Source organism: Lepisosteus oculatus, chromosome 7 (assembly GCF_040954835.1).
Source record: "Lepisosteus oculatus isolate fLepOcu1 chromosome 7, fLepOcu1.hap2, whole genome shotgun sequence".
In the NCBI taxonomy this organism is placed as follows: domain Eukaryota; kingdom Metazoa; phylum Chordata; class Actinopteri; order Semionotiformes; family Lepisosteidae; genus Lepisosteus; species Lepisosteus oculatus.
In genome coordinates this window covers 48,764,558-48,788,950 of record NC_090702.1, presented here as the reverse complement: position 1 = coordinate 48,788,950, position 24,393 = coordinate 48,764,558, and the positions used below count along the sequence as shown (strand labels likewise).

The following is a 24,393-nucleotide window of genomic DNA, read 5'->3' as shown; positions in this document are numbered from 1 at the left end:
AAACTCAAAGGCACTTTAGGCAAATTGCAATTTAGACGAGGCCCTGATGATGTATACTGAAAAAAAATGAGTACGTTCTAGAAAAGCTGCACAAAGAAGATTAGTCTTATAAAATGCAACACATTTACTTCCTGAGATACTGAAGTTAAGATTTATGGAATCATCCAATTTACAGAGCAACATGATTAGTTCATCACCTTCCACCTTGGATCTGCGCCACTACGATTATGCACCCTATACCTTCGTCCATTTTTAATGAGGGACATTAAAGTACAGTGATGAAGACACACTGCCAACTATCGGCTCTCAAAGACAGTTACGCCAAATAAACTCTTTATTGGATCAGCTCTCTTTACAGTAGTGCTGTATCACACAAACAAGGGCAGAGTTTCCTGGACCAGGCCATGACGCAGCTAACCAATAAGCTGTAGGGATCGTCTTTAAAAAATGAGTAATTATGAAAACCAGTCACTGTTTAGCAGACTAGAAAACTAGCGATTTCATTAGCAGACACAAATGGAAACATAAAAATGCACTTCATCAATACAATGGTAAGAAACAGTGCTGAAGACAGTCTTCTGCTGCTTTACACTACAGTAACTGAGGAGTGCAATTTCTTAAACTGGCCACATGTGAGTTTAGGGACTGTATTCTGGCATATATATATATTTTATAAGTATATACTGTACTATTAAACTATAATACAATATTTAAAGTCAGGATGTTGCTTTATGTCTGGTGATGCTCCGTGTGAACCACAGTACCACTTCTGCTGTGAACTGGACAGCAGATCCACTCTCCGTCAATAAGACTGGCCAATGTGACCAGGCTGCAGCTCCAAGTGAGTCCTTGGTAAAGAACGAACTTTTCCCCGCTCTCAGGAGTTCCTCAGGAGTCCTTGTAGTAGTTGTTGAAGTTGATGCGCAGAAGAAAGTCCTCCAGATGGGGCTGGTAACCCCTGTTCACCAGCTTGGTGACCACTGTTGAAAAGAAGACATAGGATGCACTGAGTACTCCCTGCTTCATAACGCAGTGCAATTCAGAGGCACTGCGCCCCTGGAATTCTAGTACTAAACTGCAGGTATCTATACCCACAAAAGCTGTCATTATAAAACAGCCATATTCATGTGGAAACAAATCCTGGGATCCTGGACCTTTTCCAATGCCAAAATCCCTGGACTGGATCTGGGACGCTGGGTATGAAGATGCTGATAGTTTAATAGAGTAGGTGCAGCAGTGCTTCAAGCCCGTTATCGTTTTCTGTGACACCCTGCCTGCACGCAGCTCACTCACATGAACAGAGAATATCAGTGTTCACTGCAGTTTTCACTTGGCTTTATTGGGTGTGTAATACACTTTGCCTTTTACACAAATAGGCAGAATCTGAAAATGCAAAATCTGTTTCATCATCCTGGACTCCTAGGATCCTGCAATCAACAAAAATCCATCTCTGCCTCCCCAGCATTTCTAAACATTTTCTGCACTTGACTCCCTCACTCTACCACTCGGGTCACCCCTTGCTTTGGACCTGCTGGCAGAAAGCGTTCCAGTGCCCGTGTTGAGCAGGCCGCCGCCAGCTCGTCTTGGCGGCAGGAGACTGCACACGCAATGCCCAGCTCTCCTGTGGCACGGGGGGACTGTACCTTTGAAGAGGAAGTGGGAGTAGTACTTGAAGGTGCGGTACGAGTGCTGCATGGCCACGAAATTGGGGTGCTCTGCCTCCCCCTGCTGGCAGCCCCAGGGCTGTGCGATGAGCTGGGTGCGGAATTTCAGGATCAGGCTGAAGATGCTGTGGATTATGTTCATCACAGGGGCAGCCTTCTCTGTCAGCAGGCCCCTGAGAGAAGAAGAGAGGGGAGAGGGGAGACAAGGACGGAGGAAAGAAAAGTGTTAAACAGGTAAGGCTTAGTAACTTGAGTTACCTCTCTGCTCTACAAGATACTCCAAGAGACGACCTGAAAGAGACCGATTTTCATGCTTACAGATGATTCCAAGAGGCACCTAAAACAGGCCAAGGGCACATGCAAAGTAGGAATAGACCGATGTGGAAATTACAAGATAAGTAAGTGCTTAAATTCTTCTCAAGGCTGTGCAATCACATTGGGCGGAGCGGTGGCTCTGTGGCTAAGGATCTGTGACTGGAAGGTTGCCGGTTCAAATCTCGCGGCCGGCAGAGGAATCCTACTCCGTTGGGCCCCTGAGCAAGGCCCTTAACCCTAACTGCTCCAGAGGTGCCGTACAATGGCAGACCCTGCGCTCTGACCCCAAGCTTCTCTCCCTGTCTGTGTCTCCTTGGAGGAAAAAGCTGGGGTCTGCGAAAAGACGAATTCCTAATGCAAGAAATTGTATAGGGCCAATAAAGAAACATTATCATTATTATCATCAGACTTGCTGGTCCTCCCACCTGAAGATGGCTCTGTTGAGGTAGTCGGCGTGCCTGCGGTGGATGGCGTCCAGGTCGCTGACACTGCCCAGCCGCTGGGAGAACTCGCTCCAGGACACCTGCAGGATCTGGTTGGCGATGTAGCCCTGGATCACCTTCACGAAGTGCTGCATCTCGTGGCGATACAGCTGCAGCTGGCGGAACTGCCCCCCGCGGCCGGCCCCCTTCACCAGAGCTGGGAGAGAGCGGGGGAACGAGAGAGATACGGAGAGATCAGCCAGTGTGAGCCTGGAGGGGGGGGGCTCCTGGGAAAGCAAAGGTTGCTGCTGGAAGAGGTGTTAGTGGGGCCAGCAGGGGGCGCTCACCCTGCAGTCTGTGTGGATCCTAATGCCCCAGTTTAGTGACGGGGACACTGTACTGTAGGAAAGGCACCATGCTTCTGATGAGATGTTAAACTGAGGTCCTGACTCCCAGTGGTCATTAAAAACCCAGGGTGTTTCTCGAAAAGAGTCGGGGTGTTAATTCCGGGGTCCTGTCCAAATATTCCCCCGACCTTTACCAGTCATGGCCTCCTAATAACCCCCCTCTCTGAACTGGCTTCATCACTCTGTTGTCCTCCCCACTGAGAGCTGGTGTGTGGGGAGTGTACTGGTGCACTATGGCTGCCATTGAATCATCCAGGTGGGGCTGCACACTGGTGGTGGTGGAGGAGAGCCCCCATCACCTGTAAAGCGCTTTGCGTTGAGTGTCCAGAAGAGCGATAAGAGGATTATTGATTATTTATTTCTATGCTACACATGTCCCCTCCCGCCGTGACAGCGGCTGCACCGCTGACCTGCCCTCTTCAGGTGGAACCAGACGTCGCGCAGCGTCCAGACCATGTGCTTCAGCTGCAGCAGGAAGGAGAAGAGACGGTTGTACTTGCTCATGCAGCTGTCGGTGATGACGATGTTCAGCGGCCAGTCCACCTGCGGGACCGAGAGAGAGAGAGGCCGCTTCAGCGAGGGCAAGAGGGGGCTGGAACCGCGGCACACAGCTGCCTGTGGCTCCGCTCCCCCACCTTGTAGCGCAGCTCCAGGCAGCCCAGGGCGTCAGGGGCATGGGGGTGGAAGGTCTCCGGCAGGAAGCGCAAGGCAAAGGTGAAGTTGGCCGCCAGCGGACTGTCGCCATGGAGACTGTACTGCAGAGCCCGGGTCAAGATGGAGTTCAGCACAAAGGGGGTCAAGAGCTCCCCTGGGGTCTGGCCACTGCCAAGCTGTAAGGACAAGCGGCAAAGGGAGAGTGGGTGTAAGAGAGAAGCGGTACTCTACAGGCATGGCCATACCTTTACTACTGATAAAGCGAGCGCAGTACATAACCATCATTCCGAGAAAAACCTCAAGTCTGCACCTCTGAAAACCAAACACGACCTGCGCATTAGGTCATCCTTGCAGAAAAACAAAGACGCACTGTCGGTTTTCTCAACTCAGTCCTCTCACCCCGGCACCACCTGGCTCGGGGTCTTCACCAGCCGGCCCCGAGACGCCCCACTCACTTTCTCAAACAGCAGGTCGCTCAGGGACTGGGCAAACTCCCCGTCCTCCATCAGCAGGAAGTGCCGCAGGGCCTCGAAGTGCCGCTCCACCTCGAGCTCCACGAAGAAGTAGTCCACCACAGCCTTGTTCACCAGGGAGGCGCTGGGAGCAGGGAGGACGGGGAACAGTGAGAGCCGGGTTACAGCACTGAGCCACCCAGAGCAAAGGGGGACTCAGTGAATCAGGGGGGAAGAGTTACACAGAATATGTTCTACAATAAACACAGACAATCAGAGAGGAAGAAACAGAGATAGTTTGGCTACCCAGACAGGACAGGCTCAGTGAACACAGCCAGACCATAGGAACTGGACACAGGCAGGCCTGGCTGCCCAGAGAGGACAGGGTGCCAGCAGGAAGAAGCACAGACAGAGATACAGTTTCAATTACACTACATGAAATACTGAGAGATTAGAGAAACCTTCTATGCCAATTTAAGAATTCCCACTCCTGCCAGAATCAGAACAGCTTCCAATTCTACTGGTGGAGGAATGAGGAAGCTTAACTGAGCTGCAGGCAAGTATGTGATCTCCTGTCCCAGCCTGAGGAACAGACAGTGAGCCTGTCTCTCAATAATATTAATACAGTGTGTGATCTCCTGTCATAGCCTGAGGAACAGACAGTGAGCCTGTGTCTCAATAATAATAATACAGTGTGTGATCTCCTGTCATAGCCTGAGGAACAGACAGTGACCCTGTCTCTCAATAATAATAATACAGTGTGTGAGCTCCTGTCATAGCCTGAGGAACAGACAGTGAGCCTGTCTCTCAATAATAATAATACAGTGTGTGATCTCCTGTCCCAGCCTGAGGAACAGACAGCGAGCCTGTCTCTCAATAATAATAATACAGTGTGTGATCTCCTGTCATAGCCTGAGGAACAGACAGTGACCCTGTCTCTCAATAATAATAATACAGTGTGTGAGCTCCTGTCATAGCCTGAGGAACAGACAGTGAGCCTGTCTCTCAATAATAATAATACAGTGTGTGATCTCCTGTCCCAGCCTGAGGAACAGACAGCGAGCCTGTCTCTCAATAATAATAACACAGTGTGTGATCTCCTGTCCCAGCCTGAGGAACAGACAGTGAGCCTGTCTCTCAATAATAATAATACAGTGTGTGATCTCCTGTCCCAGCCTGAGGAGCAGACAGTGAGCCTGTCTCTCAATAATAATAATACAGCGTGTGATCTCCTGTCCCAGCCTGAGGAACAGACAGTGGGCCTCAATATCCTGTCACTATCCTAAAAATGTGTAAACATTTACTATTTGTTATTGCTTTGGCAACTCGAGTTCATCATCCATACCAATGAGGCTCTTTGAATTGAAAAAAGAATGCGAGTCGCAGTAGCAGAGAGAGAGAAAAATAGTTGTCAATGAGACACAAGATAAAAGATTGCACACAATTTTAGCAGAGAGATAGCTCTGCTCATTTTATAGCAAGAAAGCTATTAATATTTATATCACAAGAAGGATAATCCACAGAGTTCACTTCCCTTAATACATTCGTCTACGTGCGATGGAATCGGTGCATTTTGCTTTTGAAATATGACATAAGGACAAAGAGAAGAAGACGAGGCGAGACAGACACCGGACCACGGACTCAGACAGATCCTCCGAGAGGCAGGGGTGTGTGAAAGGTGGGACTCACTGCGTGATGAGGGGCGCGGTGACGGAGTGCTTCATCAGCACCGGCAGGGACACCAACTCGCTGAGCTGCACGGCCGTGGTGTCCGTGGCCCGGCGCAGGGAGGGGTCCGGCAGTAGGCTGTGGGCCCCTCGGGTCACCTGCTGGAGCAGCTGCATGTCCGGAGCGGCCACTGGAGGGGAGAGGGACAGCGGCGTTGACGCAGGAGCCTACGGCCCTGTGCTGTGCGCCGCTATTGGACGGAAATGCGCGGACCGCCTCTGGCACGGACCACGCTCCGGCCCCAGGGGCTAGGGTCCGAGCCGCACGGAAACGCAGGCTGGGATGTGCATCACGAGTGTGGGGCGGAGGGCGCTCTTGTGACCTGAGGCGCTGCACTTAATGGAATACGTTCAGATCTTCTTGCTATGCTGCTTGTGGGTCGGTCGTGTGGCACAGCGGATAATTCCTCGCCTCCTTCTCTATGGCTGGTCACCACTAGGGGGCCCCGGGAGACGACGACGAAACAGCCCTCTGGCTTTCCTCCAGCACAAACAGAACACAGGGCTCCACCCTAGCAGAATCTTTACAAGCTGGGAAGGATGATTATTTTACTTAATGATCAATCCGCTCAATCGTTCCCCCATTTTCTACATTTTGGCAACACCAAATTGTAACAGTTTGAAAAAATCTGGGAGGGCGACTCTTTCCTTCTCCAGGATACATATATTTCAGTCTGCACAGTTTTTCCCATATCAACCCTTTTCTGATTCAAAGCCAGGCACATTCTTAAAAGCTCCGTTCGTGTTCATATAACCGTGCTCTTTAAGGTGGGATATCTTTACTGCCTCCCCCAGCACACAGACAGCGACAGTGCTCTCTAAAGGTGACCTGCGATAGGCACAGAATAGGCGTGGGTAGACCGGTACTCACTCAGGAGACTGTAGTTGTCCTGGTACTGCTCCACCTCATACTGGGCTGCGAGGGACAGGAGGTATTCCTGCTCACTGCTCCACCCTGGAGAGCCCTCTGCGCACTGTACTGGGGCCTCATCCTGCCCTGTGTTACTGTGAGCTCCAGCTTCCTCCTTCCCCACAGGGCCTGCAGGTACAGACACATACAGGATATCCCAACACAGAGCCACACTGCACAGGCACTGGGAAACACAGAACCGCCGCCCAACTCAGGGTGCAGTCGCCTACACGTCTTAGTTAGGCACTTCATTTCCTTTGCTGACTAGCTCACAAAGTTCAAGCGCTGTGCTTTCTCCTATTCTTCTTTCTTAGCACCCACTGATCTCAATACAAAGAAGTAAGGAAAACACACAGGTGTACATGTGTTCTCCTACAGTCATAGCACTGTAAGAAAACAAAAGGCAAACTAGTCTTACCAAACAAACTTTGACAGGGTGTTGGCTGGAGCTTTAAAATGACCATTTCCCAGGGATGTAAGATAAGATCACTTTATTGGCCCTATACAATTTCTTGCATTAGGAAATCATCTTTTCGTATACCCCAGCTTGCTCTCCATGAGACACAGACACAGAGACAGGGAGAGAAGCTTGGGGTCAGAGCGCAGGGTCCGCCATTGTACAGCGCCCCTGGAGCAGCTGGGGTTAAGGGCCTCGCTCAGGGGCCCGACAGAGTAGGATTCCTCTGCCGGCAGCAGGATTTGAACCGGCAACCTTCCAGCCACAGGCGCAGATCCTGAGCCACAGAGCCACCACACCGCCCTTAAAAGTAACACTTAAGGTCAGAGCTGGTGGGCTACACGTGGTCTCCTGGCTTTCATTTCACACAAAACCCCTCGTGATTTATTTCTGCTCATTTCACTTACTAGAGACAGTGAACATCTCTATCCAGCCCTGAGAAGATTTGTAATGGTTGTATCTTCCATGCAGAGCACCTCTTTAAACATCAGGTTTAAAAGACCTTGAAAAGGATTAAATGTTCTTTTGAGCCCAGAAACGCTCGAGAAGAACTGCAGGAATGGGGTGAACACCCCCAGTGTGGAGCTGCTGTCTAAGTGTACAGGCCTGCATGGCCGTGTGTGTGGGACGTACTCTTACCCTGCACGACGCCCCTCTGCCCGTTCCCCGCAGTTGGCGTGCCCGGGGGGGGCTGGGGGGGCTGCAGAGTTGACACCAGTACTCCCAGTCTGAAGTGGGACTGGGAGGCATGGCCGTGAACGTTCCAGCGTGGCCTGGGAGCAGGGGGGGCCTCGGCCACATTCTGCCCCACCTTGATGCTGGAGTCCGAGGCGTGCCCGTGAGGCTGGGGGGTGGGTAATGATGGCTCCGTGCCCGAGACCACACACCCCACCTGCAGGCTGGTGTCCGAGGCGTGCCCGTGGGGCTGGGGGGTGGGTAACGATGGGGCTGTGCCCGAGACCACACACCCCACCTGCAGGCTGGTGTCCGAGGCGTGCCCGTGGGGCTGGGGGACGGGTAACGATGGCTCCGTGCCCGAGACCACACACCCCACCTGCAGGCTGGTGTCAGACGCGTGCCCGTGAGGCTGGGGGGTGGGTAAGGATGGGGCCGTGCCCGAGACCACACACCCCACCTGCAGGCTGGTGTCCGAGGCGTGCCCGTGGGGCTGGGGGGTGGGTAACGATGGGGCAGTGCCCGAGACCACACACCCCACCTGCAGGCTGGTGTCAGACGCGTGCCCGTGGGGCTGGGGGGTGGGTAACGATGGGGCTGTGCCCGAGACCACACACCCCACCTGCAGGCTGGTGTCAGACGCGTGCCCGTGAGGCTGGGGGGTGGGTAACGATGGCTCCGTGCCCGAGACCACACACCCCACCCGCAGGCTGGTGTCCGAGGCGTGCCCGTGAGCGCTGGGCTTCGGCCTGGGGGGCTCCTGCTCCGACACATACCCCCCCACTTTGATCCTGGCATCCGTGGTGTGGCCGTGCCTGTTCCAACGCGGGCGGGGCTGTGCCACTTCTGACACGAACCCCCCGACTTTAATACTGGCGTCGGAGGAATGGCCGTGACGATTTGCCGCCGGTACCGGGGCGACGACCTCGGAGACGTGCTGCCCCACGTTGATGCTGGCGTCTGAAACGTGGCCGTAGACGCTGGGCGCGGGGGGCTGGGGCTCTTGTTCCAGCACGAATGCCCCAACCTTGAAATGGGCACTGGAGGGGTGGTCCCGGATATCCACGGCCGGGATACGACCAACCTTGCTGTTGGCATCAGAGGCATCCTCACGAGAGCTGTGCCGAGGGTCAATGCTCTCCGCTTCTGGGGCTTTGCCGTCCAGTTTCCTTTCGGCACGGGCAGCGTGTGGAATGGACTGCCGACCCTCGGGAGTAAGAACAGCCCCTGTGACCGACTCATGATCCCCTGGCTCAGGATCAACCAGCTCCTCCTTGGACAACCCCAGTGCACAGAGCTGTGGATCCACAGGCTTCCTACCCTGGTGAGCCTCACGTCCATGGCTGCTGCCCTCTCTGTTGGCTAGGGGTGTCGTACTCTCACTGGGTCTGGACGCGCCCTCTTCCAACGTTCCCTCTCTGCCGTGAACTGGCTGCGCCGACTCTGGGCTGGCTGCTCCCGTGTGGACGTCTGGACCGACGGTCCCTTCGGAAGCCGGCAGCCCCTGGCTGAGCCGTGCTCGACGCGCCCCCTGATCCGGCGCGGCTCCGGATCCCTGGGTCTGCTCCCCGAGCTGCACGGAGGCCTGGGAGGGGTGACCATGAGAACTCCGCTGGGGACGCGATAGCCCCACCTCCGAGGCGTACTGCCCCAGGGGGATGCTGGAGTCGGAGGGCTGGCCATCGGAACCGGGCCTCGGCAGCACCTCCTCCACTTCGGACACGTTTTCCCCCACCCGGATATGGGCCGTAGAGGGGTGGCCGTAAATATGGGGCCTGGGTGGGCACAGGGCTTGCTCCCTGTTGGTCTCCCCCTGCCCCAGGTTGGGGCTCCCCCGGGGGGGCGTCTCCTCGGCCTGTAACAAGCTGAAGGGGCTGCTGAAATCATAATCCTGGACCGGGGCAGGGCCAACAGCAGCACCGGCCAGAAGGTCAGACTCGATGCGCAGAAGAGCCGCGTCCAGGGCGTGGTTCCGGCTGTGGCCCCTGTCCTGGGCGGGGCGTGCTCTTGGGAGGAAATCGTCGAGGTCCAGCTCTTCCGAGATCAGGGGTTCGCCTCCCAGGGATGGCAGGGGGGCGGCTGGGGAGGAGGAGGGTGCAGGAGCACCTGGCGTCTCGGGAGAGGTGTCCGTATCCTGGCTCTCACTGCCTGGCAGCCCCTGCTCTCTCTGGTCCTGGTCACCTTGCCCTGGGAGAAGAGGTGCCTAGAGGGACGCAGGGCATCACAAACTTTTCAGACTGAAGGATTTGTGAATAAAGCCCGATTTTCAAATAAGTACAGGTTTCCCTCGCCAACAGTGGGGTTGCTAATCACAGATTTCCCCCATACGCAGTTTCCATATTAATTACCAGCCCTAATTAATTAATAACCATCTGGGTGTATTTCTCTCATTAGCACATAGGTGTGATTCTGGTGCTCTCTTAACGTAATCCGATTATTTTTCAATTTTTAACATTCTACTTTATTATGAATTCGATGTTTTCCTTCATGTTGAATTATAATTCACGGTATTGTATTTGTAATTTTAAGGGAGAACTCTGCCAGTTAGGTTAGTTGAAGAGAGTAATACAGACTGTGGAAACCTAACTCCCTATTTTCCACACGGTCCAGTACCTGTCAATTGCAGGTGTTTTCAGGAACATAATTCCTGCACATGACAAAGGAGGCACACAAGGTGGAACAGAATGCCATTTCTGCACGAAAGCTGATTAATCAAAAGGAACAACAGATGGATATTCAGAATAAAACAAACTTGCATTATTTAAATCTCTTGTTAACAGTTTTGTTTCCAGTACCTTGTGAACCTCCTACTGATTCTCAAATTAAAAGTTCAAAGTATCAAAGGTAATGTATGCGCACATTACAGGAAAAAAATCATCTTAAGTGGAAGAGATCCAGAAATCCATGACAGAAATCCATGGCATTTACTGACCTACAGTATGGTAACAACTTACGTTCTGTTATAATTAGGAAAATAAATCTACAGGGCAAAGAAAAGGCTTGTGGCCAAAGATTGGCCCATATTCTCATAAAGTGTAGATCTAAAACATACCTAGATCTTAATTAAAGTTTAATTAAAGCGGCCTCCCTCTGTCCGCAAACTTTCTTAGTTCTTCGTATTCGGCACTTGGCTGAATCTAGATGTGCTGTTACATTGCCTACCTCTGTCTGGGAGGGCTGCTGCTCACTCTGGGCTGCTCTGTGGGTCAGGAGCTGTGTCTTGGGGAGGATGTCCAGCAGAGGTCTGCCCTGTCCAAGTGGAAACTGCTGTAGTAGAGCCTAGGGGAGACAGATGGGGTGTAAGGCATTGTAAAACCACACAACATTTTTTATAGCACAACTATATGTATGTGTTAAATGGGCCTCATGGTGGCACAATGGTTAGCATTGCTGCCTTGCAGTCCTGGGACCCTGGGCAAAATTCCTAGGGTCCTGTCTGCGTGGAGCTTGCATGTTCTCCGCATGTTCAAGTGGGTTTTCTACAGGTGCTCTGGTTTCCTCCCCCAGTCCAAACACACACTGGTAGGTTAATGGGCTTCTGCAAAACTGGTCCTGGTGTGAGTGCATGCATGTGCATCTGTGTCTGTGTGTAGCCTGTGATGGACAGGCGTCCCATCCGAGGTGTATCCTGCCATGCTGCAGAAAATGCCATGCTGCAGAAAATGGATAGACGGATACATGCAAATGCAGCAACTGTGCCACACGCCCAGCACTTTCACATTCTGATGCACGTCAGAGCCTTACGCTACAGTTCTCAGCAGTGGCAGTGTCTCACCTGCGTGTGCCTGCGGTCCTCCTCCAGGAACTGGGCCCTGGCGGAGTCCAGCCGCAGCCTGTGTGCCCTCCACAGGGCCCGCCGCTCCCGCCGCGCGGCCTCCTCCGACAGCCGGCTGTACTGCTCCACCAGCTCCTTCCTGCACACGGGCACACACACAGAGTCTCACCAGCTGCTCGACTCCCGCAGAGAAGCCGTGGGCTTTTGTTTCAGACACTGACCCAAGCGCAGTCAATGGAAGACCCTCTGCAGAGACCCACAGGTCCACAGACCCCCCCCTGGACCCCTGACCCACCGGCCCACAGAGCATCACCGCAGCCCCGATGGCAGGGGAAGACCCTCGGGGTGAGAGCGATGCCCCCGCGGCCCTCACCTGGCCTGGCGCTCCAGCTGCTCCTCCAGGGCCTGCAGCCTGCGCTCGCGGTCCCTCAGCTCCCGGGCGAACCCAAAATCGTCCTCCTGCTCCCGTCTGCGCGCCTCGCTGCGCCACTGCCAGCAAAGAGCAGGGGAGTAAGGGGCCAACGACGGAGAAACTGGGCACTGCCAAGCAAACCCCCACACCGCAGCTGACCAGAACAGAGCAGTCTCCTTAACCCATTTCCTGGTCGTATTGTACAATCACAGCGCTTGATATTTTTCGAATTGATCCATTAAGCCACTTATCCGTCTCCCCCACACTGTGCAGCTCGCCACCCGAGCTGCAGACCCTCCTCTCCCCTCTCCCCCCCCACCCCGCACCTCCCGGTCCTGCTCCAGCTGCTGCTTCATCTCCTCGAATCGCTCCCTCTTCCTCGCCTCTTCCGCCAGCCGCCGGGACACCTGCCGCCCTGCGCGGAGAAAGGGGGGGGAGGGATTACGAGAAGCAGGGAGGACGGATGTCTCAGGCGCAGCTGGGAGGTCCTCGGTGTTGTGTACAGAGTATCTGCCGCTTTCCCCTGCACATGCATGAAGCTCCTCGAGAAACGAGCAGGGGGGGGGTGTTCATACCACGAGCGGAGCATGCAGTTGTGATAAGGGTGCGGCACTCTTCTGTGTCCACCCCGAGCACGGTCTCTCGCTCTCTCTCACCTCGGATGCTCTCTAGCGTTCTGGCTGCAGACTCCCTGACCTGGCCGATCAGCTCCTGGCGGGCCTGTTCCGTGCGCAAGGCCTGGCCAGAGAGGGGAAAGAGATGAACGCGCGCGTTAGACCCCCGCCGGCCTGTGGGCGGACTCCCGCGCGCATCCGAGCGGGCGGCACACCTTCTCCTCCCTGCTCGTGGCACAGTGGCACGCGATCCTCTCCATGCGCCCGCGGTACACGGCGCAGTCCCGCTCCACCTCCTCCACCTCCTGCAGGGAGAAGGTGACGGCGATCCGCGGCACCGGCAGCTCCGACCAGCAGATGTAGTGCTGCAGAGCAGGAGAGACACAGAGCGAGAGAGGAGTTCATCTGTCATCATACCGTTCTCTGGGGACGAGCACGGTGCGAAAGACAGCACTGCACAAGGTGCCTGGGACCTTACAAAACAGTCAACAATAGTGATAGTGGCAGCCCACCATCATGCACAACACAGCACAAGAGCACAAGTACAGAACAACAAACACACAGGAGCAGAGGTACGTGCCAGCCAGGTAGAGGGGCAGAGTGCAGGGCTGAACTGAATTCTGAATTCAACACACTGTACTGACGAGCTGGAGAGGACAGACGGGACAGGGCTGAGCGCTTTTACACCACAGATCGCAGGTCTGGAACAGCAAGTCAGCGTGCAGAAGGACAGAATAGAGACTACTGCAGAAGACACTGCCACGACTAACTCAGGGCTCCCACGTGCCGTATTTCGGGGGATCGGGATGCGAGTCAGAGAGCACGATGCTAGTGGGATAGGGCGCCGCTCAGGATCAGTGCCAGGTGCTGTGCTGTGTTCAGGTACCAGTGCTGCCAGCGGCCGGGTGCTCACCTGGGGGCAGCAGATCTTCAGCAGATTGATGGTCTTGCCACAGACATAAATGTCATTGGCCATGTGTCTCAGGAAGACCGGAACACACTCCTCCACATCCTGCGAGATCAGAGTGTAGCCCTGCGTCCAGAACTGCTTGTCTGCACAGACAGAGGGAGAGAGATCAGGAACATCTGAGCAGGTTCAGTGAAACGAGTGTTGGTGTTCCAAATTCTCAATGTAATAAACACAACTTAAAAGCCAGTAAAACAATTTTTCTCTTAGTTTGGGGGTCGGGAAAGACTCACCTCGACAACTGAGGAAGTCTTCGTTCACCTGAATCATGAACTCTCCGTACACATCTCTGAACACCCCACTGTACACCCAGTCGTAGATGAACCTGCAGAGCCCAAACATGCTGACTGATCACACATGTCGTGCAGCTCAATAGTGCAAAAGGCAAAGCAATCATAAACAATCTGTACCGACACCGACATGACGTTTACAAGCAAGGGTGGCACAGTGCCGCAGTGGTCAGCATTGCTGCCTCACAGGGCTGGGGTCTCTGGGCTCGATTCCCGGGGTGCTGTCTGTGTGGAGTCTGTATGTCCCTCTCATGCTCGCATGCGTTTTCACCGGGTGCTCCGGCTTTCTCCCACAGTCCAAAGACATAGGTTCATCAGCTTTCGTGAAAATTGGCCCCGTGTTTCTCTGTGTCTAAGTGTGCGCACGTCTGTGTCTGAGTGTGCCCTGCAGTGGACTGGCCTCCCATCCAGGGTGTACCCTGCCTGCGACCGTGACCGGGAATAGCACGAGATGGTTCTAAAATAGATCGATGGTTACCAGCACAGTAAGGATTTAGCTTTCCACATGCAGGTCAATACGATACACAACAGAATGACACGGCAGATAGACCACCCGGCAGGTCAACTCACCGCGTGTAGGGCTCACAGCTGCTCTTGAGCAGGGACAGCAGGACAGCGTAGTTCTCGTTGCTGCAGTTACTCTGGGCCTCATTGTACAGGTAGGACAGCAGCTTGACTCCCTGAAGCACACGGACCACTGGATTACCCTCACAACCACACACAGGCAAGCGTGCACGCCCTGTAGCCAGCACAGGTACAGTACGTGGCTCATCTGCAACGCCGTAGTGCAAGTACCAGGGCTCAGAGCTGATCACGATCATGGCTTTCTTGCCACATGTGCAAGAGGAGCAGTGCCTGGGTGGCGCAGGGGGGACTGGTCCTGTGGCCGACACTCACCACAGGGAAGGAGGCCAAACTGCTCCTGCCCACGGCCTGACTGCCTCCGGCACCCCCATCCACACAGCACAGCTCGGACAGGTACCTGCACAGGGAGACAGGCCGAGAGTCAGGGGCGCGGGCAGGGAGAGGAACGGCGAAGAGGAAAACCTTCATCGTTCTTTCACATCTACGGTAAACTACAGTAGTCCGAGTAGGGAGCTGCGTCAGCATGCGCAGGCTGCAAAGAAGGAACAAGTAAAGGCTGAAAAGAGAAGAAACAACGTTTCGGCTGTGAAGCCTTCTTTGGGTGTCAAACCGAAGAATCCAGGTGTCGGCTGACACCTGAAAAAGGCTCCACAGCCGAAACGTTGTGTTTCTTTTCAGCAGGGAATAAACCTTTACCTGTTCCTTTACTGTAAACGTATTACATGCTGAAAGGAAAAGAAACACAACGTTTTGGCTTTGGAGTCTTCTCAGCCGAAATGTGGCGTTTCTTTTCCCTCCAGCGCAGAATAAACCTTTACCTGCTCCTGTGTGTCCAGCCCCTGTCCTGACCATGTGAACAGCCTGTCCAGCCCCCGTCCTGACCATGTGAACAGCCTGTCCAGCCCCCGTCCTGACCATGTGAACAGCCTGTCCAGCCCCTGTCCTGACCATGTGAACAGCCTGTCCTGCCCCTGTCCTGACCATGTGAACAGCCTGTCCTGCCCCTGTCCTGACCATGTGAACAGCCTGTCCTGCCCCCGTCCTGACCATGTGAACAGCCTGTCCAGCCCCCGTCCTGACCTCGTGAACAGCCTGTCCAGCCCCTGTCCTGACCATGTGAACAGCCTGTCCAGCCCCCGTCCTGACCTCGTGAACAGCCTGTCCAGCCCCCGTCCTGACCTCGTGAACAGCCTGTCCTGCCCCCGTCCTGACCTCGTGAACAGCCTGTCCTGCCCCCGTCCTGACCTCGTGAACAGCCTGTCCTGCCCCTGTCCTGACCATGTGAACAGCCTGTCCTGCCCCTGTCCTGACCATGTGAACAGCCTGTCCAGCCCCTGTCCTGACCATGTGAACAGCCTGTCCTGCCCCTGTCCTGACCATGTGAACAGCCTGTCCAGCCCCTGTCCTGACCATGTGAACAGCCTGTCCTGCCCCTGTCCTGACCATGTGAACAGCCTGTCCTGCCCCTGTCCTGACCATGTGAACAGCCTGTCCTGCCCCTGTCCTGACCATGTGAACAGCCTGTCCAGCCCCTGTCCTGACCATGTGAACAGCCTGTCCTGCCCCTGTCCTGACCATGTGAACAGCCTGTCCTGCCCCTGTCCTGACCATGTGAACAGCCTGTCCTGCCCCTGTCCTGACCATGTGAACAGCCTGTCCTGCCCCTGTCCTGACCATGTGAACAGCCTGTCCTGCCCCTGTCCTGACCATGTGAACAGCCTGTCCTGCCCCTGTCCTGACCTCGTGAACAGCCTGTCCAGCCCCTGTCCTGCCCCTGTCCTGACCTCGTGAACAGCCTGTCCTGCCCCTGTCCTGACCATGTGAACAGCCTGTCCAGCCCCTGCCCTGACCATGTGAACAGCCTGTCCAGCCCCTGTCCTGACCTCGTGAACAGCCTGTCCTGCCCCTGTCCTGACCATGTGAACAGCCTGTCCAGCCCCTGTCCTGACCATGTGAACAGCCTGTCCAGCCCCTGTCCTGACCATGTGAACAGCCTGTCCAGCCCCTGTCCTGACCATGTGAACAGCCTGTCCAGCCCCTGTCCTGACCATGTGAACAGCCTGTCCTGCCCCTGTCCTGACCATGTGAACAGCCTGTCCTGCCCCTGTCCTGACCATGTGAACAGCCTGTCCTGCCCCTGTCCTGACCATGTGAACAGCCTGTCCAGCCCCTGTCCTGACCATGTGAACAGCCTGTCCTGCCCCTGTCCTGACCATGTGAACAGCCTGTCCTGCCCCTGTCCTGACCATGTGAACAGCCTGTCCTGCCCCTGTCCTGACCTCGTGAACAGCCTGTCCAGCCCCTGTCCTGCCCCTGTCCTGACCTCGTGAACAGCCTGTCCTGCCCCTGTCCTGACCATGTGAACAGCCTGTCCAGCCCCTGCCCTGACCATGTGAACAGCCTGTCCAGCCCCTGTCCTGACCTCGTGAACAGCCTGTCCTGCCCCTGTCCTGACCATGTGAACAGCCTGTCCAGCCCCTGTCCTGACCATGTGAACAGCCTGTCCAGCCCCTGTCCTGACCATGTGAACAGCCTGTCCAGCCCCTGTCCTGACCATGTGAACAGCCTGTCCTGCCCCTGTCCTGACCATGTGAACAGCCTGTCCAGCCCCTGTCCTGACCATGTGAACAGCCTGTCCTGCCCCTGTCCTGACCATGTGAACAGCCTGTCCTGCCCCTGTCCTGACCATGTGAACAGCCTGTCCTGCCCCTGTCCTGACCATGTGAACAGCCTGTCCAGCCCCTGTCCTGACCATGTGAACAGCCTGTCCTGCCCCTGTCCTGACCATGTGAACAGCCTGTCCTGCCCCTGTCCTGACCATGTGAACAGCCTGTCCTGCCCCTGTCCTGACCATGTGAACAGCCTGTCCTGCCCCTGTCCTGACCATGTGAACAGCCTGTCCTGCCCCTGTCCTGACCATGTGAACAGCCTGTCCAGCCACTGTCCTGACCATGTGAACAGCCTGTCCAGCCCCCGTCCTGACCTCGTGAACAGCCTGTCCTGCCCCTGTCCTGCCCCTGTCCTGACCTCGTGAACAGCCTGTCCTGCCCCTGTCCTGACCATGTGAACAGCCTGTCCAGCCCCTGCCCTGACCATGTGAACAGCCTGTCCAGCCCCTGTCCTGACCTCGTGAACAGCCTGTCCTGCCCCTGTCCTGACCATGTGAACAGCCTGTCCAGCCCCTGTCCTGACCATGTGAACAGCCTGTCCAGCCCCTGTCCTGACCATGTGAACAGCCTGTCCAGCCCCTGTCCTGACCATGTGAACAGCCTGTCCTGCCCCTGTCCTGACCATGTGAACAGCCTGTCCTGCCCCTGTCCTGACCATGTGAACAGCCTGTCCAGCCCCTGTCCTGACCATGTGAACAGCCTGTCCAGCCCCCGTCCTGACCTCGTGAACAATCTGTCCAGCCCCCGTCCTGACCTCGTGAACAGCCTGTCCTGCCCCTGTCCTGCCCCTGTCCTGACCTCGTGAACAGCCTGTCCAGCCCCTGCCCTGACCATGTGAACAGCCTGTCCTGCCCCTGTCCTGACCTCGTGAACAGCCTGTCCTGCCCCTGTCCTGACCATGTGAACAGCCTGTCCAGCCCCTGCCCTGACCATGTGAACAGCCTGTCCTGCCCCTGTCCTGACCTCGTGAACAGCCTGTCCTGCCCCTGTGAACAGCCTGTCCTGCCCCTGTCCTGACCTCGTGAACAGCCTGTCCTGCCCCTGTCCTGACCTCGTGAACAGCCTGTCCTGCCCCTGTCCTGACCTCGTGAACAGCCTGTCCAGCCCCTGTCCTGACCTCGTGAACAGCCTGTCCTGCCCCTGTCCTGATCGTGTGAACAGCCTGTCCAGCCCCTGTCCTGACCTCGTGAACAGCCTGTCCTGCCCCTGTCCTGATCGTGTGAACAGCCTGTCCTGCCCCTGTCCTGATCTCGTGAACAGCCTGTCCTGCCCCTGTCCTGCCCTCGTGAACAGCCTGTCCAGCCCCTGTCCTGACCTCGTGAACAGCCTGTCCTGCCCCTGTCCTGATCGTGTGAACAGCCTGTCCTGCCCCTGTCCTGCCCTCGTGAACAGCCTGTCCTGCCCCTGTCCTGCCCCTGTCCTGCCCCTGTCCTGCCCCTGTCCTGCCCCTGTCCTGCCCCTGTCCTGCCCGCCTGTGCGGGTGACTGCAGCAGTGCTCCAGGTTCATGCCCACCTGAGCTGCCGTCCCACCTTCCGGAACAGGAAGCCGATGGCGAGCAGGCTGAGAGTGGGCGGCGTGCACAGGACACAGGCGCGGTAATACTGCAGGTACCGCCGCAGAGCCCCGGTGAAGGCCTGGAGGAGAGCGAGAAGAGAGACTCACGGCTACCGGGCTGGTAGTCAGGACACTGCTCCAAGAAGTCACCTCGGCCAGTTTATCTCAGGTATACTGTAACTTCACCATTTCTGTGATTGATTGATCAATTTAATTTTTTTAATTGACCAAATAATTAAAAAGCAAACAAGTGAGGACTGTTAAGATTTTTGTTACATTTGTGTATAGCAAATACACATAGCGTATTTTAGAATTTTTGTTTAAAATGTACTTAAATCGTTCTGAAATAAATAACCGGCTGTCTGAAGAAAGGGAAGTGTCTTTTTTTCCTGCCGGCCGGGGAGAAGAATGTTTTGTGTTGTTTGAAAGGGAGCAAGACGACCCACACCTGGAACACCAGTCCCCTCTTGTGCGCGCCCTGCAGGCAGAAGCGGCTGAGCCGCAGGTAGTGCGTGCCGTACTCCGCCAGCTCGCCCAGCAGCCCCTGCATGCTGTCCGGAGAGACGCCCGACACACAGATGCCAGGGCACGGGCTGAACTGCACCGTCACCTGCAGCACACACGAACGGTCTGGTGTCAGGAGTGGACAGACGGACAGACAAGCCTCAGAGTCCCGGAGAGACACAGAGAGACAGACAGACAAGCCTCAGAGGCCAGGAGAGAGACAGACGGACATACAAGCCTCAGAGGCCTGGAGAGACACAGAGAGACAGACAGAGAGACAAGCCTCAGAGGCCTGGAGAGACACAGAGAGACAGACAGAGAGACAAGCCTCAGAGGCCCGGAGAGACACAGACAGACAGACAGACAGACAGACAGACAGACAGACAGACAGACAGACAGACAGACAGACAGACAAGCCTCAGAGTCCCGGAGAGACACAGAGAGACAGACAGACAGACAGACACGCCTCAGAGTCCCGGAGAGACACAGAGAGACAGACAGACAGACAGACAAGCCTCAGAGTCCCGGAGAGACACAGAGAGACAGACAGACAGACAGACAGACAGACAGACAGACAGACAGACAGACAGACAGACAGACAAGCCTCAGAGTCCCGGAGAGACACAGAGAGACAGACAGACAGACAGACACGCCTCAGAGTCCCGGAGAGACACAGACAGACAGACAGACAGACAGACAGACAGACAGACAGACAGACAGACAGACAGACAGACAGACAGACAGACAGACAGACAAGCCTCAGAGTCCCGGAGAGACACAGAGAGACAGACAGACAGACACGCCTCAGAGTCCCGGAGAGACACAGAGAGACAGACAGACAGACAAGCCCCAGAGTCCCGGAGAGACACAGAGAGACAGACAGACAGACAAGCCTCAGAGTCCCGGAGAGACACAGAGAGACAGACAGACAGACACGCCTCAGAGTCCCGGAGAGACACAGAGAGACAGACAGACAGACAAGCCCCAGAGTCCCGGAGACACACAGACACACACGGTACCTGGTCGAGGGGGAAGGTTGTGGAAGCCACTCCGATCAGGACGTTGAGCACGTCGGTGACCAGCTGGGTCTGGGTGTGAAGGGGCAGAGGGGAGGGCGGCAGGGCAGCCGCAGTGCTCAGGAGCTGCAGACCCCCCTCCCGCAGCTGGTACAGCTGGTCGAACGCCTCCCGTCCGGCTTCCGACAGGTAGGGCAGCTCCTTCCTCCCGGGGGGGCTGGACAGGGAGAAAGGCAGAAAGACACGTGCACAAAGAGGAGGAAAGGCAGGGACAAAGAGTGGTGGGAGAGGTGAACAGAAGAAATGTGCATCACAACAACTGCCTGGTGTACCACAGAACCCACCAGGTTACAAACTCAGCTAGCCCACTCCAGTCCGTCCAGTCAGCCCTTCTCCTGTGGCCTTGTCCCTCCTGAAACCTAGCAGATCTCACGTCAGCCCCTCGCCAACATCCCACAGAGTCTCAGCTCCCACTGCTTAACTCCCTCCCCAGACTGCTGCGAGCACAAACACCATCTCCGCCATCCCCTTCTGGAGCTAGGACGCCCTATAGACATCTGCACTAACGCCCTTCTTTCACCTTCCGCACTCCTCTGCGTCTGAGTCTCGTTGCCCTCAGTGCAAAAGGCCTTCCCCTCTCCTGCCCTGTACTGCCCTCACTGGGGTATCTGCCCTCTCTGCCCCCCCCCTTACCAGCCGATCCCCTCCCAGCAGCGCCGGCGGCCCGGCTCGAAACTCCGCAGCGCCTCCCACACGTCCGGCTCCGGGCTGGGGCTCGGCTCGGACTGCGAATCTGGCGTCAGGTTTGAGGCAGACTGGAACCCCTCGTCCTCGGACTGGTCAAGACTCGGGGGGACCTGGGGTGGGGTGGGAGCAGCGGAGAACGGGTCAGACGGGCCGATCCGCACGCGCGCGAGACGACGGGCCGCGGCGCGCCCAGCGGAGCTCTCACCCGGATGGCCAGCCCCGTGAGCTCGGCGTTGCTGGGCACCGGGGGCAGGTCCAGACGGATCTCCATGTCAGAGGTCCGGGTGTGCTGCAGGGCTCCAAACAGCGAGAGGCGCGTCTCCTTCTCGTAACGCTCCCTGCCCTCCCCCGCCCTGCCCAGCGCCAGCAGGCCCGTGCCCGTGCCGGGGGGCGCCTCCATCAGGCCCAGGGTGGTGCAGAGACCCCCCAGGGCCCCCCACTCCTCCCCACACACCAGGGCCCAGGCCTCTGCTTCCAGCCGCCACAGCTCGGCACTATCGTAGCCGGCCAGCGGGGGGCGCCGCAGCACGGGCCTCTCCCTCCGCATGAAGTCGCGGCTGTAGGAGGGGGCGGGGGGGGGCGCGGAGCCCGCCAGCTGGACCAGGAGCTCCAGCACGGAGTCCAGCCCCCCCGGCGCCCCCCCCAGCCGCCCCAGCAGCTCCTCCAGCTGCGCGGCCTCCTGGCAGCAGCCCGCCACGCGCAGGTCGAACGCCAGCATCAGCACCTTGTTCCGGGGGGGCGTGGCGGGCGGGGGCGGGGGGCGGCGCGGGGCCCCGCCGCCGCCGGGGGGGGGCTCTCGGAAGAGGCGGGACAGCAGGGCCCCGTAGGCGCGCCGCCGCAGGGCCCGCCGCGCTGCCTCGCGGCCCCCCCGCCACGCGCGCGGCTTGCACGCCCCTCCCGCCAGGTGGGCGTCGCACAGGGCGCCCAGCAGCTCCGTGATGCTGCAGCTGCCGCCGGAGACGCCGGCCATGGCGCTCCCTCCCGCTGGGCTGGCGGCCGCGGTGACGCACTCCCGGCCTGCAGGGGGCAGCGCAGGCACAACGCACCTGCAGAAACAAGGACAGGCGCTAAACCAGCGGGGTTCACAGGGGTGCTGTCGCGCATGCCAAAGCCCAGAGCTTCTACATGGTGCTCCAAAAGAGCGCTTCAGACTCTGGTCTTCTGGTGGATAATCGCTTCTCAATATAGCGCACTAGTCACGCAGGGTATGTAAAGCAGGTGGCAGGGCAGTTAGCATTGGCCCTGGGCTCAGTTTCTGGGGTGCCGTCTGTGTGGAGCTTGTATGTTCTCCCTGTGTTCACAAAGGTTTCCTCTGGGTGCTCCAGCTTCCTCCCACAGTCTAAGGACATGCTGGAGGGTTAATTGGCTTTTGAGAAAAGCGTCCCTAGAGTAAGTGAGTGTGTGTCTGAGTCTGTGGGTGCCCTGTGATGGACTGGTGTCCTGTCCAGGGTGTATCCTGTCTTGTGCCTGTTGCTTGCTGTTCGACTGGGACAGTCTCCAGCTCCACTGTCACCCTGAATTGGAAGAAACATGCTGCACTGCTGTGAAATGACACTACATACACACACACACTACATCAGGCCTAGAGACTTCACGAACGACAGAAACTCTTATGTGACCACTAACTGGTTTCTGAAAAGCACACTGCACTTTGGGTGCATTACAGATATTTTATTCCCCACGGTTCTGAGGCACCTGATGTGTCCTGACTGCGTTTCATAAGATCACTCTAAAAGTTACAATGTTTGCATGTTTAAAAACGGGTTTCCTGAGTTCAAAGGAAATAATTTTAACGTCTTTGTTCAATTACACGATTGTGAGGGGAAAATGTATATAATGACTAGAAAACAATGGCAATTTACCCAGGTTTCCCAAAACGTATCTGTTCTCTCGTATACCCTCTGGTGATGTATGCGCACCAACAAGTCCGTGCAAGTAGGGTACTGTTGCCGTTTTCTGTCCCGGGCAGCAGTACATTCTGATGATGCCGGCTAAATCCAATTCTTTGCTTTTGGAGCCTTAAATCTGAACCTGAATTCTGTAGTGTTAACACAAAAGATGTTCTAGTAATTTCTAAGAAATCGCGCCAGAAAGAAGCGATAAATCTATGACACAAGAGCACGAACACCGATACCTACCAAGATCCGATACTCACTGCAAGGGCACTCAACATCAAGGTATCAATCAGCACATCATCTTTTGCGCCAAATGAACGATACATTACACTCGATCTTAGCCAAAAGGCCGAGAAGCGAATATGCGAAAGCGGAAATCGTTAAATGAACGATACATTGATCACAATCACTTAACCTGAACAATCGTTGAGATGCATTAACGGAACCCATTGAATCATACCTGCTGTAGTGCTACGATGCTCCGATTTTGGTTACTATTTTACCAATCAAGGTCCCAGTGTGGATTAACATTGAGACGAGACCGGGCACAGCTATTATAATTTAACTGATCTCCTCATTTCATTAACCTTTAAGCTGTTTTATGGAAGGCAAAAAAAAAACAACAACACATTTATTAATACAGACAACTGTATCCACAATCCCTATCACTTTATTTTCCTTAACTACCGCTCAGCCTCCACTTGGCCCGCCCACTCTGAGACTTCATTGGTCTGAAGCGAATGAGGCCGATGTTCGATTGGGTAATAAATGATGACGCCAGGTTTGGGTTTTTTCAGCAATTTCCGCTCTCTTTTCTGCGTTCTCATTGGACGGGAAAGCGCTGTCACTCTTCCCGTATCCCGTATTCCTATTGGCTGATCTTTGGCCTCCCGCCACTTCAATGGCCAGGCTACTTTCGCAACCATTTCCCCCGCAGTGACAGTTATAAGTTAACCCGCCTCCGCCACTTCTGCAAAAAACAAAAATCCTATGTGTTTGCATAGCAAGAGCAACCTCTCTACCAGCTGCTGTCAGTCACTGGTTTTAGCGTTGAGGAATTAATTAGTGTTAGCAGGGACAGGTATTCACAAATTAAAGCAGTCGTTCAGATTCGCAATAATCTTTTTTTAGGAACAAGTAGTAGGTTTATTCCATGCTGAAAAGAAGGGAGAAAGAAAACACAACGTTTCGGCCGTGAAGGCTTCTTCAGGTGTGAGAAAGACAAGGCAGTAAGCAAAGGTAATGTAGCGGGAGAACAAAAGCTGAGAGAGGAGCCGTGTGCAGAGAAAAACCCCTAACAATGGGTGCAGGGCCGAATTAGGCCAGTACCCACTATTGATAAACATACAGAAAAGAGTATTAAAGTATTGGCTACACCTAAAAAAACAGCGACCAAAATTCCTACCACCACAAAACCCTGCTGAGCCCAAAACAGAGCCCCCTGAGCCAGCTGGTCCTGAGTCTCACCGACCTGAGCCACACCAACCCTAACCAGCCTCAGGACAGCACTGCTAGAGCACCACAACCCAGACTCAACCACATCACAGCACAGATCAGACAGCAATATCTCACACACTGGGACACACACACAACATAAACTGGAATGCTACAGAACCCTAAACAGACAATACACACTAGCCGAATATTTGACCAAGATAAGAAACAGCAAAAAGAAACAGAC

The 24,393-nt window shown here is 55.5% G+C and overlaps 1 protein-coding gene across 3 annotated transcripts; it reads right to left on the bottom strand.

The window, feature by feature from the left end:
- Window positions 1-316: 316 nt before the first annotated feature.
- tubgcp6 (tubulin gamma complex component 6) lies at window positions 317-23,407 on the bottom strand. Of its 3 annotated transcripts, none has more exons than XM_069192643.1 (26): window positions 23,173-23,407; window positions 22,680-22,855; window positions 21,023-21,863; window positions 20,764-20,927; window positions 20,074-20,287; window positions 18,999-19,160; window positions 18,509-18,630; window positions 14,639-14,723; window positions 14,312-14,421; window positions 13,685-13,776; window positions 13,398-13,537; window positions 12,700-12,849; window positions 12,527-12,608; window positions 12,197-12,285; window positions 11,832-11,947; window positions 11,459-11,597; window positions 10,846-10,962; window positions 7,648-9,886; window positions 6,513-6,680; window positions 5,604-5,772; window positions 3,918-4,059; window positions 3,444-3,638; window positions 3,219-3,351; window positions 2,405-2,618; window positions 1,644-1,837; window positions 317-980 (listed from the first exon to the last, which is right to left on the bottom strand). In XM_069192643.1, the coding sequence occupies exons 3-26, from the start codon at window positions 21,785-21,787 to the stop codon at window positions 889-891; spliced, it is 6,093 nt and encodes a 2,030-aa protein (XP_069048744.1). In that variant the 5' UTR covers window positions 21,788-21,863; window positions 22,680-22,855; window positions 23,173-23,407; the 3' UTR covers window positions 317-888. The 3 variants fall into 3 exon arrangements, with proteins under 3 accessions (XP_069048744.1, XP_069048745.1, XP_069048743.1); XM_069192644.1 differs by lacking the exon at window positions 23,173-23,407 and adding an exon at window positions 22,956-23,153; XM_069192642.1 differs by lacking the exon at window positions 22,680-22,855.
- Window positions 23,408-24,393: the final 986 nt, after the last annotated feature.

Bases quoted from the DNA above. Each gene is read 5' to 3' on its own strand.
- tubgcp6 (XM_069192643.1), bottom strand. From the start codon at position 21,787: ATGGCCGGCGTCTCCGGCGGCAGCTGCAGCATCACGGAGCTGCTGGGC. The intron at 12,609-12,699 runs GTGTGCCGCCCG...CTCTCTGGCCAG, and splicing joins CCACGAGCAGGGAGGAGAAG to GCCTTGCGCACGGAACAGGC. The intron at 3,352-3,443 runs GTGGGGGAGCGG...TCGGTCCCGCAG, and splicing joins GCCTGGAGCTGCGCTACAAG to GTGGACTGGCCGCTGAACAT.